The 15,685-nt window shown below is 41.8% G+C and overlaps 1 protein-coding gene across 1 annotated transcript in view; it reads right to left on the reverse strand.

Annotated features, from left to right (window-relative positions):
• Positions 1–228: 228 nt before the first annotated feature.
• Positions 229–15,685, reverse strand: part of LOC100651512 (B-cell receptor CD22) — a 310,916-nt gene continuing 295,459 nt past the window's right edge. Inside the window, exons 10-11 of the mRNA XM_003393124.3 lie at positions 8,964–9,142; positions 229–2,848 (exon numbers count right to left, since the gene is read on the reverse strand). Coding sequence (XP_003393172.1) covers positions 2,615–2,848; positions 8,964–9,142 — 413 coding nt within the window. The 3' untranslated portion in view covers positions 229–2,614. The remainder of the gene's footprint in view (positions 2,849–8,963; positions 9,143–15,685) is intronic.

Here is a 15,685-nt window from a genome sequence, read left to right on the forward strand (position 1 = left end):
GCGAAAGTAATTTGTCTGCTTTTCATTCCCTTTCCGTTTGCTCACGACGAACTTCTGTCCCTGAATATTTTTCTATCGATGGAAATATTTACATAACTGTTAGAAATTATCACTAACATTTACATGCTGAAATTTATTTACAAAGTTTCTAAATTTTCGCTATCGGATTGGAATTATTAGGAGGAGGAATTTCAATGATACACATGAGAATCATTATATCAACGCAGATATTGTAAATATCATTTATTGGACTTTTAGGCGTCATGGGGTACAACGATTACATCACGTTGCTTATTTATAACACCTAAGCAATTCGATAAAAACGAAAAGAAAGAAGAACTACGGGGAGACGTTTTCCGTTCGTTCGGGTAAAAATCGTCGAGAAATGAAGAAACTCGGGGAGGGGGGGGGGGGAGGGGAACACTGGATTAATCTTCGTTCTCGCGTCTATAAAGTGTAATAATGCCGACTTCCGTGCGGATTAGGCGTGAACGGATGAATGAAGCTATAAACGCATCGCAGCCGGCACGCGTTGACAAAAATTAGGAACCACTGCGTTTACAAAAATGTACGCAACAACACCATTTTTTTTCTTTCTTCCTTCTTTTTCTTTTCTATTTTTTTTCTTCTTCTTCTTCTTCTTTCAGAGGAACTGGAACGATCGAAACGAGACGCTACATTCACTTCTTATCTAGCAATCGCGGAGAGATAAAAAACGAATAATCACGAAAGACAACGATGTTACGTAGGTTCGTGTTGATTTGTGTTTTTTCTTTTTTTCTTTCGTTTGTTTTTTCTTTACTACTGCAGTACAATCACCGTACAACCATCGAGAAACGTATAATCTAGGACGTTGATCGGGAATAAGGAGGAGTTCCGTTTGATTTATTTATCGTTATGATTTTGTGTTTGAATTGAAATCGTCATCATCGTCGTCGTCATTATCGTAACACTTTTTTCACGGCCGCTCTCGATTGAAAACTAACCATCGATCGGTACACGACATCCAGGGGGAAGGCGAACGAGAACTTATGGCTAAATAAAACTTTATAAAAATATATCAACGAATAATAAATATATCTCTAACAGCGTCACTGTATAATTCGTCATGCATAGCCCTCGGTGTACGATAGCCTATGCATTTACAATCACTATATACACGCTATTTTTTTTTTTTTTTGTTTTAATGCTACTTACCTAAAATAATATACAACAATGTATCTTTTTCCTTAATGTTCCTATTTTCTTTTTTTTTTTACGGAATATTTCTTGTTTCGTTTCTTGCGTTTAATTCAATTCGTTACTTCGTTTTCTTATCCATACGCGTAATTAATTCCATCATTTTCTTCTTTCTTTGACTCGACTTTCGCCGAGTTGTTTTCTTTGGTTCATGTTACGTCCTAACAATTACATTTGAACGAACAGCGATCATTTTCTATACTTCGACCACGTTCAGCCGTCGACGTTCTGCGAACCCGAATGTAAAAATTGGTCTCTTGTTCAACGCGTGTACACCTCTGCCTTCATTGCATTCTTTTATCGTTTGTCTTTCTTTTTCGTCCTCTTTCATTCTCGCATGCCGTCCGGTTTCTTTACAAATAAACTATACAAATATTTACACGTGCCCTCCGTAACGCATAATCTCGTCGAATATTCCATTTTATTAAGCTTAATCGAGAAAATCGCCGCGGGTCACGATTCTCGTGGTCAAAATCTCGCGACAATTTAGTTTACAAAGTTTTCCCCTACGCGATAACCGTATCCTCTTTCGAATTACTTTGGCCGCGCCGTTTCTCCATTTAAGGCCAGAGAAAGACATTGGCTACGTCGCGGTCGTAGATTCGAATCGCAGACTCCGAGGTATCGAACACACGTACGAAACCGTGGACTGTGCCTTTTAATTCCACTTCGAAATGGACATTTTTTTCCTTCTTTCCCTTCTTTTTTCTTTCTCTAATAAAGAAGAAAGGAGAAAAGAAAAAAAAAAGGAAAATAAATCTATAATGTACAGTCGAAGTTACGTCGATTCGATTTGTCAATCCCAACCGTCGTTTATCATCTAGAAAACCCTATGACAAGAACGTAGAGAAAAAGAAGACAAGAGAGAAAAAAAGAGAATACAAAAAGAATAAAAAATATGGAAAAAGAAAAAGAACGAATGTAGCAACGAGATCCATGATTAAGGAACGTCGAGGCCGGATTATCGTCGTCGCCGGAAGCTCTGCATCGTTCATCGACAACGACAGCGTCGATAAAAGGCTTTCTCGTTTAAGCGTGTTCACCCTTTCGATACATAATAAACAGGGTTTTCTCGTTGCATCGTCATCGAGTCTCGCCTTGAGTCAAGAACACGCTAATACAAAACGTTGCTCCGTATTCTTATCCGAAACGATGTATCCCATTCATCTTGCTCGCTCATTCTCTCCTTTGTAATTTATATATTTTCTATTTACAATCGTCGAAGATGGCGGAAATACTGACGGAACTTTGACTTCCTTCCCCCTTGTTCTTATCGTCTAATCAGGGAAGCTGATGTACAATTTTTTGTTCGAGTTCAGAGCCACTCCCTTGACTCTTCGCAAGCAAACGGTATCGACGTACTCCCAGCGATATCTCAGCGGCGATGCTCCTGCAGAATGACCAGGGCCAGACACATCGAAAGGTAAGTGAGACTCGCTGACCGGAAGTGAGCGTGACTGTACTCGGAGGCGCGCGTCACGTTCAACAAAACGGAAGCGTCCGAGATCCCTTCCGACGAGCGAACCAGCACAAACCATTCGCCGGCGTGAGACCATTGAATCGTGTCGAAGCTCAGCACCGTTCTGTAACAGGACTCCGTGCCACCGTCCTGAAAGGCAAACAACGAGAAACGTGCGTCGTTAATGAATTCGATACCGATGTTCCCGGAGTTTGTCAAGTATTCGTGACCTGATTCGTGCGATGGTTTTAAAGGGTTCGCTAGGAACCACCGAGGGTTATAAAGGATAATTTATCTGAATGGAGTTGCGGACGATCGTTGCTACTGGCAAGTTTTCGAGAGGGGAAAGTTGATAGCGGAATAGGTCAAGGGTAGTTCGAGATTTTCCATTTTCCCCCAATAAGAATTGCCATTGCCTCTTTTTTTTATGGAGATACGTAGGCTAGGAGAGAAATTTCTTACCGCCTTTTTGTGGAAGAATGGAATGGCAGAAGGTGGAAGAGAAGTTACCTTGTGTTCAAATAGACTATCATCTGTCCGATGAAACGGCGATTAAATACAATTGTTTACGAAAATGTTTGAACATTCGTGCATGCTTTCATGAGTATACCGTGTGTGTTATGCAAACGTTCAAACACTTTCGCGAACCATTGTGTATGTAATAATGACATAAAGGTAATATGCGCGATTAAGATGTAAGAATTTGCTTGTGTTAATTTAAAGAGATAGAACTTTCTCAGGATTCTCGTGCCACAGATCGCGTCTTTATAGTTCGATATAATTGTTAAAATAAAATAAAGTCAGAGCGTAGATCTTGAAGCAAAGACCAAATCGGTGCAAACGCAAATTGAGATAAGAAGTTGATATTCAAGCAAGAGTTTCGGAGTCGTTCGATTTCCCGACCTTTTTATCACTCGGCGTTCATTAACTTGCAATTCGATAAAGTCGATCCTACGACCGTATTTCTTATCTGCCGCGATTCTGTTTAGCTACTTGAGATTAAACTTTCGCGCGCAACTTCCACGAAAAAGCGAAAACTTCCTACATCGTGCCACGTTCTCGCTTCAATTGCCCATATCACTTCCGATTTCCATCGCTTTATCTTCCTTTTCTCCGACTTATATACCTCCTTAAGCTTCTCCTTTTTTCCCCCTAGCACGGCTCTTCTTCTTTCGTTCCTTCAGCTTTTTGTACGTCGCCGATGGAATCGATCGAATTAAATCGGCACGGTTTCCAGTGGTTGATCGATAGAAACGCGAAGAACACGGAGCTGAAAATAAAATTGAGCAACGCAAAATGTCAACTGGCCAGAAATAAAAATGACGCCTTTTAACGGATTAACTGGAACGCGTTGCTGCGAGTTCCATTATCGCGTAATACAAAATGAGGCACGCGTCAAACGATTGCCCTGTTTTATTCAATCACGTTAATTACTCTGATTATTTTTGCACGCGTTTAATCAACGGAAAAGCAGACGGTCGATCGAACGTATCGATGTTAAGTTCCTCGTGATCCTTTTATGGGCAAGCAAAGAGGAAACCGTATCAGAAATAAACGTACGAAACGGCATAAAAGAAACGTGGATCTTGGAAATGATATTTAAGCTTGTACAACGAAATTAAATCCACGGAATGCCGCGTAGAATCGCGTGGAACACGAAAAAAGGTATAATTATATTGCACGATGCTCCCTTTATCAATTCGTGTCCTTTCCGTTTGGCAAAGTACGTGCAACGAAGAAATACGTTTCCGTAATTGAATCGGATTCCGCTTGTCTCGGGGGTAACTTCTCTCGCAATTCGAACCAGACGTCGTCGTTCGTAGTCTCGCGAATTTTTCGCGTGCAACCAGTCGCAGTTTCTTGCTCCATTTAACTTTGCGTTTCATCCTCGTACTTTCTCAGTTTCACCAACCTACCACCGATCGCCATCCCAGACTCCTCGTGCTCTTTATTCTTCGGCTTTGCTCTTCTCCGTTACCATTCTTTGCCCTTGGCTTTTTTCTTCGTGTCGTTTCCCGAGATGAGTCCACGTCGACGCACGTCGATGTTTTACGTGATTTGTGCGTACCCTTTGTCGAATTTGGGCAATTTACGATAAATTAAGTAGCTCGAGTTCGTTCGGTTTCGATTTTATCGATGTCATTTTCATTTCTCGATGTGTATACGCGTGTTACTTTGTCGTGTCTGTTCTGTAATCTATCGCGAAGACTTCTATCACGAATGAAATTCCATCACGGTATAATTTTTCTATCTTATAGATGTTATTAATATTTTATCATAATTCTATATCACACAACAAAGAGTTATCGTTTGAAAATGCCAGAAAAGTAGTTTTCGAGGATCAGAAATATCCGGAATACGCTCGTCGGCATCTAATCCAGCGAAGAGCACTCCATTCGGCACTTTTATTCTCCGTTGAAAACCGTATTCACTGTAAACGATCGGAGATGCGAGAACAAGGTGGCAATACCGGGACTCTTTTATCTCGTATCGGCGTGGAAAACTTCTTTTCCCGGTGCTTGATGCACAAACAGCGTTCGACCGGAAACGGTGTCGCTTGCCTTCGTAAGGCGTCCTCCGGCGTTTCCCTCTCTGTCCAACCGATTCGTCGGTCGTGTGCAAAGAGTGCAAACACACGGAGGCGTCGCGACTCGTCGTTTCTGCGTCGCGTCGTGCTACGAGTTTGTTCCTTTTGTTCGTCGTGGAGGGTCGATCCACGGGAAATTTCATCGAAACTTTCGCCCAGCAACTCAAAGCGAAATTTCTGCGGCATTCGTCGAAAGCACGACTGATAGTAGTTAGTACGTGATTTATCTGTCTATCTCTCTGACCATCCTCTTCTCTATATCCCTTGTTATCCACGGCTGCAGTAGCGGGTAATTAATTCGTGGAATTGCAGCTCCCCGACCAGGGTTACGAAGGGACCACGCTGCAGCGTGCAAGCGGAGAACGACGAAACTGAAAACGGGTGCACGTGTTGCGGTGAACGTAGTTATTTCGACCTAGATTCTGTTTTGAATACCTCGCACTGTGTCGATACCGGCTACCAACTATCCCACTGTGCTTCTCTCGACGAAGAATTAATAAGCTACCCCCTCTGGCGTGGTCCGCGTGCTACGTAATCACGTCGAGAAAGGAAGAAATTTCGTATCGCGTGCAGCAGCCTGACCGACGCGGTGTGCTCGTTCAAATAAATTGGAAAACACGTTAGCGAAATTTTTATGGCTGCTCCGTTACGCAGTTTACCTCGAATTGCTTCTTTTTATGAATCAGCTCTTCTCTATGAAATTAACGTATTACGAAATAATCTCGCAGTTTTATCGCTAGCTGTGCTAAAGCGATAAAAATTGTTCTATCATGCATATAATACATAGGAAATATATTAGCGTTTAACGTTTTCCCTTATAACGGAGAAAGAAAGATACGAGTCTCGATTTGGATAAGCTGCTTCTTTCCTTCAAGAAAATTGTATCTTTATCGATGAACCGATATTATCGATAATGCGCGATATTTTGTAAGTAATTAACGAACGCGACAGAAATTAGAATTTAGTGTTTCGCGAGAAACATAACAATTTAAGCCTTGCTTGATATAGGATAGGAAATATGTTTCAGTTTTCAAATCGTCGTCTGTTTTCCAGGCAAACGGAGGAAAGCCATGATTAATCCCTCTTGGAGGAAACGATATTATAGTCGAACGCAGCGCGGAATGACTGTTCGAGCGTAGACGAAGATCTCGTGCATGTCTCAAGAAGTGGAATAATGCAGGAACAAGCGAAACGGCAGGAGAGCTTAAACGCTTTAAAGGAAACGCTCTTCCTTCCTTCTTGCCCCCCCCCTCTCTCTCTCTCTTTCTATTTTAACGAATGATTCCTCGCGATGAAATTTCTCCCGATAAAGGAGACGAAGAAACGAAAAGATCGACGACGAAATTAACAAAGATGATCGTTTCCTTCTTTTTTTTCTCTCTCCACTCGTTCAACGAATTAAGAACGCTGGCGCGTGGGACAAAAGGGATTAAAAGTTAGTAAAAACAAACGTAACACACGTGCATTAGTAAATCCCTCTAAAGCTATGCCAGATTCTTTCCTCTGCTCTGCTCTCCTCTCCTCTCTTCTCTTCTCCACTTTCTGCACTAGTTACCGATCTCTCTTTCTCTGTTCTCGGTTCCATGCGTTTCACCGTTATTCCTGATTCCTCGGAAAAACAGTTAATCCATCTTTTGTACGGAGTATCTAGACTCTGTCTGTCGGTGAAAAATAAAACGAAAAGAGAGAGAGAGAGAGAGAAGGAAGGATTGAAAAAGGAGAAGAAAGGCGTGCAACGACGTCGCGCGGAAATGAAATAAGCGCCGGCACCACGTATGAATCCGGTATCCCGTTTCATTCTTTCGTTCTCTCATATTTTCACGGTATGCAACAAGCGTTCACTGTCTCACGGCTTCTCTTTCCTTTTATTCCCACCCTTTTGTCCCCTTTCTACCTATTTCGCCGAGAAGAAATCACGTTTCGGCCGGTTCTCGTTCGTCGTCCGCGATAAAAATATAATTCTCCCGTTCCGAGAGTTGCGAATTCCTTGTTATTCCCGTTTGTTGGTGTTATTGTTGGGAAAGCAGGAATTGTCTGGTTGCCGAGGCTCGCGGACTATCTTCAAAGTTAAATTGCACCGGATGCTCCTTCGTTGACCCGGTTGAAAAGCGAGCCTCGCTTCCTGGTGATCGTCGTTGCGAGAATTCTTGCATTCTCGAACGCGAATCGAGATATTTTCCTCTCGTGTAAAACGAGTCATTTCTGGTTCAGATGAATCCTCCCTCTTCGTTTTACTTGTTTCGAGGATCGAAACGCTGTTTCGCACGAACAACGCGGCGAGTCAGAGAAGTGGAAGTTGGTTTAGCGGGCTGAGTATTTAGTTCGAAAAATCGCTATTTGTTTGTTTTCCTGGCTGTTAGTAGATTTATTAACAAAACCACGTAAGCAACGTTCGATAACGGATCAAAGGATTTACATACTGGAATTAAGGATTCCGCATGAGATTATGGAAAAAGCAGATGGATGGAAATACGTAAGAGTCCGGGGTGTAGGGAAACGAAGAATTCTGAAATGGAAAGCAAGAACGAGGAGAAGGATTGCGAGTAATAAAATCTTTAAATAAGAATTAGAAGTCAAGCAAAGGTATGAAAAAAAAGAGATTTGCAAATACATATTCCTAGTTAGGAATTACGACAGAACTCGTGACAGAAAGGATTTATTAAGGGTGTTTGCAACTATGTCGGCTTGAAAAAATCGAAATCTCTATTGCATTTTTTTAAAACTTGACATGCGTAGAATTTCGTGGCAAAAAAGTATTTTGAAATTCTAAAAAATAGCGGAGTTATAACTCCGAATACGAGTGCATCCTCTTATTTTAAAGACAGATTAACTTAAAACTTTAAACGCATTTTTCACGAAACTATGTTTTTCGACCTTGCGCTTAGTAGACCTCCGAAACTCTTCATCCGATTAACTTGGAATTTATGCACGTTACAATGCGTAACGTTACGCAATACAACGTACGTTTGATGTTACAATCCGTTGAATTTGCATAAACGTTCAGAGTTGATTTCATTCGCGGAAAAGTAAAATTTGATCTCTAACACGCCGGCATTTTCTTATTTTTCGAAATTGTGGAAAAATCGTACGCTACATTCGAAGATAATCTACTTCTGTATAAGATAGTGCAACAATTTTTTCATTTTTACAATCGAGTTACGTTTGCCATTGGCTACAAGCGAACAACGTTCCGCTGGATATAAAGTCACGTAATGTCGTACCACACCGTCGTTTTATAATTTTACGTAATAACAAAAATATGTACGCGGAGCTAACACGCTGCTTAAAGTTTGCCATAAAAATCTTGATTCTTTATCAAATACTTGCAGGCGAAAAAAACTATTAAATTCACCTTATTCTTTTTTTACATCACCGGGGTTGCATACTCCCTTCAAGCGTTAATAAAAACGTGTGTGAAATTGATTTATAAAACAAACAATCCATAAACAGAAACAGTAACGAGAAATATTAATAATTTCCATCTTCAATTTTCCATGTACAAAAAGACTGAACAAAAATTAACCGAATCCACAACGAGCAAAAATTAAGAAACACGTTCGAATGCGGAGGAAACGATCCACCATGTGTTAACGATATTATCATCTTCGATGTACTTTTCCATGTACAATCAAATCGAGTGAAAAATTGAGCGAATTCGTAAAAGACCATGAAACGTACCTCGATAGCAAGCGCTTGAACACCATCTCTGGCCTCTGTACCAGGTACGTAAACGCTTTCCTCGGACATCCAAAGCACCTTGGTGTATCTCGGCTCTGCGCAAAATTCGACGACGATGCTGAGCGACTCACCCTCTTTGGCCGTGACTGTTTGACTAGGTGGATGAACCATGGGTCGACCTGGAACAAAAATTCGCAAACAATTCTGTTATCCGTGCGGTCATGGCAACGTATACGCGTTTCTTTCGTCGGCCATAAATCCAGCCTTCGGTTCCGCTAGCGTAACCTAACCCCTCTTATCTTCTTTCTCTCTCGCTTTCATTCTCTATGGAGCTTGCACAGAGCTTTATGTCTTGTTAACTGCGAAAATATCTCAGCATGTAGCTAAACGACGTAATCTTCCGTAATTCCTGTTAAATTATGTTGTCGTCGGCGCGTGTTCGGCGCGCCACCGTCATGTTTCTATCTTAAGTGGAACTTCATTAAGGTGATCGAATGAAACGGTGGGCACGCTGAAACATCGTAGCGTGGGATAACGGAGTTAGGCGAACGTAGTAACATAGCGAATTTAGTGGAAAATGAAAATATCGATATGGCTGTGGGAAATCCTTTTTAACGCGTATTTATTCCGCGAAGGTATTTCCAGTTTCCCCTGTAACACGTTCGGTCGGCGAATTGTCAGACAATCGATATTTTACGTTTACGCGGCTGGTTATTAAAACAAGTGTTGGAACGTTGTGCATGAAGTCTGGCCACGCACAATATCGCGCGTAGTCGAATTTGCTTCTCGCCGGTTAATTTATTCCGCTTGGCAATCATGTCACAATGGCTGTTACAAACAATGAAAAGGTTGATATGTTTATCAAGTTTATACGCCGCTTTAATCACTGACTGTTGCAGTAATTTATCGCGGCAAGTATTCTCGGCCAGTGTAATCGATATCAAACGCACACATCCACCATCTCTTCTATAAGATACCATTCGTGACTAACCAACTACGAATTTTACAAATTTGCAAATCTTTAACATTTTATTCCATTTGAATGTAATTCTCGTTTAATTTAAAAAATACACCTTCGCGTTTCGCCAATGGCTTTCCGAATTATGTCAAAGGCGTCTCTTAAACGACGTATGTGACCAGACGAAATAAACCATCTTTTACATTTCCATACCTCCATTCTTTATCCATTTGACGAGACATCGGTGTCAGTTGCGCACGAAATTCGCTAAACGACCAACGGCGTCCACCGCGCCTTTATTTTCTCCTATTATTATTTATGGCCGTTTTTCCATGTTTACGAGCCGGATCGGATCGAAACATCGGCTTTTCCGCGTCGATTCGCGGTAACGCCCGCGACGCTTTTGATTTACTCGTTTCCACGAGTTTCACCGATCCCTGCGCAAACACGGCCTCCAGCCATCGAAACTAGACATTTACAGCGCGACAATGTGGCCACAACCTATAGCGACTCGTTGCAGCAAGAGAAAGATAGACGCAAAGCGAGCAGATAGAGAGAATCGTAGCCGTGACTTCTCGATTTCAAAGCCTTAAGGCGATCGTGATTTCCGGGACAGTTTCGCTATCTAGCCTCGTCAAAGTATCCCGATCCCTAGAGGCACCTGCTGGAAACGTGGCCCAACGTTTGCAGAAAGGAAATACATTTGCAAATCATGAATCAATATGACCACGTTTCGGGTACCGGTATTCAATCGTTGTTTCGTGTTTCAATTTGTTATTCGATACACTTGCACGTGTCTTCGCTTCGCCACTAAAATAAAAGTTTATGCGAGAATTGAGTGACTTTCGAGACAGTTTACAGAAAGTGCGATACACGTAAGTAGTTGTTCCGTTTAGGTATCGCGAGAAGAAAGACGAACGAAGACTATGAGATACTTACACGAGAATTTTCAACAATATTGTTCTATCGTCGTTTGTGCTTGCGACAGGTACGCGGAAAATGTTACGTCGGTGTAAAAAGCGCAGAGTATTGAACGTAAGAAAAAGGCGAGAGGGAATAACCTGGATTTTAAACCCGGTAGATCTCTATTTTAGAAGCCATCGGATGACAAAAACAATTTATATAACTGATGTTCACATAATAATAGAAATGCATCGACTCTCCCATTATCTATGATTTTTCGTTCGAATAATAGGACTTGCTATTTCAGATAACGGGATTCAATCTACAGGAGTTCGTTTAATCGAGCTCTGATTAGAATTTCGTTCCAGTAAACCGAACACTCAAATCCTCGAGATATTCGAATTACATACTATACGAACCTTTAAATATTCCCTAACGTTCCTTCTCGCGATTATCATAAGGTTCGCCTTTCGAAAAATCTTCTTCCAGAGAATAGAAACCCTATTCGGTTACAATTTTCACGCGTTCACTAGCTTGTTAGCAACTGCAGGTCTTCCACGGGGATCCAACGACCGAATCCAATGATCTCTAAAGGAGCAAACTTTTTGGTTTTACTCTAACGTTCTCCATTCACGGTGTCTTATCGAAACGATCGACGTAGGAGAGACACTAGCCACGGCCAGCGGCTGTGCTCGATGTCGTGGCAACAGCTTTGTTGCTGCACTTTGGCTAATTGAAGCGTGGATGCCGACCGGTTGGCCAAGACGAGCTCGTCTCTTTCGCTCTTTCGCCACCAATCCCCTCTTCTCACTCGTCCTCTTTCTCCCCCCGCCGCTCCTTTTAGCCGTTCTCATCTGCATGGATTTCCTGCTTCGTAAAGCAAGCTTTCTGACCCTGGTTGGCCTATCTGCAACGGTGAATAGAAGCGGAACAGTACACTCGGCCGTGGCTGCTCATGAATATTCCTACGACTGAAATTACTGGGATACCTTGGCTGCGCCTCTTGTTTCTGCGGCGAGGGTGAAAGCAGTCGGCCGTCTGTCCGACTGACTGTCTGTCTGTCTGTTCGTCTTCTCTCCCTGTTTCACCTGCGTGCCGTTTCAATACCTGCGTTCCACGTTCGATATGCTGCAAACTTTTCGATACGTCCGCGAGTCGGGATTCGACGTGTCTTTCTTCTTTTTCTTCGTTTCCTTCGATATGGATTGATCGATATAGTCGGAGTCGTTGAAGCTCATTATGGGGTTTGATAGGAGTTGTTGTAATTGATAGTGCGTTTCGGATGGTCTTTGAACAAATGGTTTCGGTTATACGTTGATTGGATATTGAAAAGTTTGTTCTCGTTGGCCTGTCAGAATTGCCGCGGTTTTAGATTTCAGATGGAAAGTTCGTTTAAATACGCGCCAGAACGGAACTTTAACGCTGTGTGAGCGGCAATGAGTTTCGAGCGTTAGAAATACGCGGGAGGATATAGCGGAGATGAAATTAGAGCGCGAAAGAAGAGCGTTTGATCGATTGAAGATTTTCCACGTCCTGGGAATGCTTGTGTTTTATATAGCTTTTGAGTCGCTTTGCACATCGTTGGGTTGTTAAATCGCCAACGTTGCACGTAAAAAGCCGGAAAATGTAATAAATAGATTGCAAATATTTACGAATTTATGGGAGATTTAAATACGCAGGAATGTACCGAACGTATGTAATATGCAGAAATATGAAATACCCAAAGTGGAGTACCCGTTATAATATTTAAAAGGTGAAACAAATCCCCGTTTTAGTTCCGTCGACAAACATATAAATTTGCATAAACATCGCAGAGTGCAATAATAAATAAATTTAATTATTATTCGCAAACGCATACCGCACTTATTCGATAACAGTTTAACCAAATGATTTTAAATGGTAAAATCATGCCATTTTTTTCACCTTTATTCTCCTACGCCGAATCCATTCGTTGTGCCACGGTGCAACGGTTTATTCGTTTGTTAGCTACCACTCGGCTCCATTTGCCGCGAGCGCGTGTTCAATTATACAAATGAAATAACCGGCCGATAGTTTCTGAACTTCAGCTTGACGGAACAAAGCTGGCTTAATTCCGCCATTAATTCTAATTGAAATGATTAATGAAATCAACGACGGCGAGTCGAAAACGCGGCGCGGCATCCGAATGGGATCAGAGCTAATTTCAGGGCGATGCTCCAAAGCCCACAAAATGCGGTTTGCGTCGCTAGCTCGAACGTGTTCCGCGAAAATGTAAATGCATTCGCGAAACTGCCATGTAAAATTCCCGTACGGTTCTCCACCCCTTTCACCTCCAACTTTGCCCTCGCGTTAGCGTTAATCTTCAAATTCGAAATACTCTTCGTTCTACTTCTTTCTCCCTTCTCTCTTCTATCTCTCCCCCTGCGTTGAAAAATTCTTGGATAGTCGCGAACTCGAAGGACGAGTACGTGGTAGAGAAAAAAGAAAGAAGCTGAAAGGAACCTGCCGGTCGTTTCGGTGAATTTTTTATACGGGCCGCGACGGCCCGCCAGCGCACGTGACACACATGCGACTCTATGCATTATGCAGAACGTTATTAAGAATGTGAAGAAACTGCAGATCCTCCGTGTTCTAATTATAATTTAAGCTTCTTCCGGCCATGAATAACTCAGCTGTGAGGAATAAATTGAAAGGGAGATGCGCAAGCTCTTTAACTTAAGGATCCTGAATTAAAAACCACGCCGTTGGACACTTTTCCGTGCGTTTCATGGAACTTCATCGTGAACGGTATCGTTAAATATTTAACAGCTACCGCGTGAAACGATATCTTCAATTTTATCGATGTTTTATCGGTATCCGCGGGTCTATTTTGATGGAAAGTTAATTATCGTATCAACGAGAGCCGTCGTGCCATTAAAAGGAACATTTTGCGGCAACACGAGATTGCAGATAGGATTCTATTTCCTAAATTATTTACGAAACTATATTCGAGCAAAAAATTCACCGAACTCTAGCTTGATTCTTATTCCGTAGGACTCAATTTGTTCAAACTTGCGTCACTCGCAATGTTACTCGTCGTAATACCTTGTTCACTCGCCGACGAGTTTGTTGTTTATTTTCTCAAAGAAACTCGATCATTTTTTACAACAGTCCCCTTTTCTTACTTCTCACCATAACAAGAATGAAACGACCATCGAGTTCAACGACCTTAGACGCCATGAAATCCTTCAGTTCGTACGGGTCGCTAGACAATGTATCCTGCAAAAAGCAACACGAAGCTCGTTGCAGAGAGTGGGCCAACGCGAACGTTATTTCAACGAGTGATGCGCGCTCGATTATCCGTGGCTATTGTCAAACGCTTATATAAAGCGGAACGTTGTTACACGCGGGAACAGAAAGGACGAAAAAACGCGTGTTCTCTGACGAGTTGGGTGACGCGCATTTTCGGTTGGCGAAAGTCGTCGCTTTCTCGTCGAGCACAGAGGTTAATTATCGATCGTTTAACGGTATAAAAGTGAAAAAAAGCGGAGCAGGAGAATGAAAAGCCGGAGGGAAGGTATCGTCTCGTTCGCTGGAGCAAAAACGAATAGAAATCGTCGGCCGGTCGAATTCTGCGTCCGGGACGACTTCCGGGAGGAGTCGCGTTCCCGAAAAGTACCTCTTAGCATGTTAAATGAGCCGTGGGCAATGGCTACGACGGCCACGGTGATTCATTTCTGGTGGCATCGCGGAAAAAGTTTCGACAAGAACGACCACCGTTACGGCAACGAATCCCTTCGAGTCGACGACTCGCGTGCTGTATACTTTGCTCCATCGAAACTTCGATCTATCTTAGCAAACTTCCCACCCTTTATTTTCGCAATTCCGACGCGACATTTAAGTGTTACGTATTCCAGCGAAGCTAACGATCGTCTGTCTTTCTTTTCTTTCTTTCTCTTTTTTTATTAATCCAGATATTTATCGACGAAATAAATTCGAACGGAATAACGTTACGTCGATGAAAATCATGACGGTGCAAGCGAAGATTTCGAGCATTTGAGTAATTTAATTTTGGCATTATTGAGATATGTATAATTTTGTGTGCTAGACTAGATTGACAACGTAGTAATGACACACGTATGCGAATATAAGTGTGTGGAAGTATGTGTGTGCACAGCGTCCCGAAAAACAGACGAATGTAACTGTTCCGTTGGCAGTGTGGTATGGAAGATGGTGAGACAAAGAAAGTGCTGAGACGCGTGCAAATGTACATCGACGAAGATCCTGGAAATCGTTTATTAAATAAATCTAAAACTATTTTAATATGAATTCCAAGTGTAATCTTGGTGTTCTTTTACTATTATTTCGACGATTAAGATCCACAATTGTGAACAGACATGTTTCCTAATTAATTCAGTTACGATTTTATTTTTTGTTACGATTCGTCTCCATGTGTTAGAAAAATACAGTCTATTTTTTATAGTAATAAACGTAGAAAAGGATTTTATGAACATTAGCAACAAACTGGCTTTCGCTATTATAATTTTCAACCCTGTAATTGTAAGAGTGAGTTACGATTGAGCGCAGGAAAATTAGGTCGTACAACGTACTTATGAGAGTTTATATGCTACAGTGTTAAATAACGTGGATGACATAAAAAGGTGTAATGAATCGCAAAATTTATTGGCTACGTTGCAGAAATGATTAACAGAGTTAGAGAAACCATAATCCGTTTACAGAGATACAGGTAACAGGATTAAAACGAGCATATTTATTTTTGTTTGCGGAATTATGCGAGTTACAATTGTATATCGTACGGTGATATGATTAAACCGTTTCATTGCTGTAGCTGCACGGGTATAACGGATTTCATATACAGCTAGTAAATCCGAGTGTTTTGAAA

The sequence above is a fragment of the Bombus terrestris genome, chromosome 1 (assembly GCF_910591885.1).
Source record: "Bombus terrestris chromosome 1, iyBomTerr1.2, whole genome shotgun sequence".
Taxonomy (NCBI): Eukaryota; Metazoa; Arthropoda; class Insecta; order Hymenoptera; family Apidae; genus Bombus; species Bombus terrestris.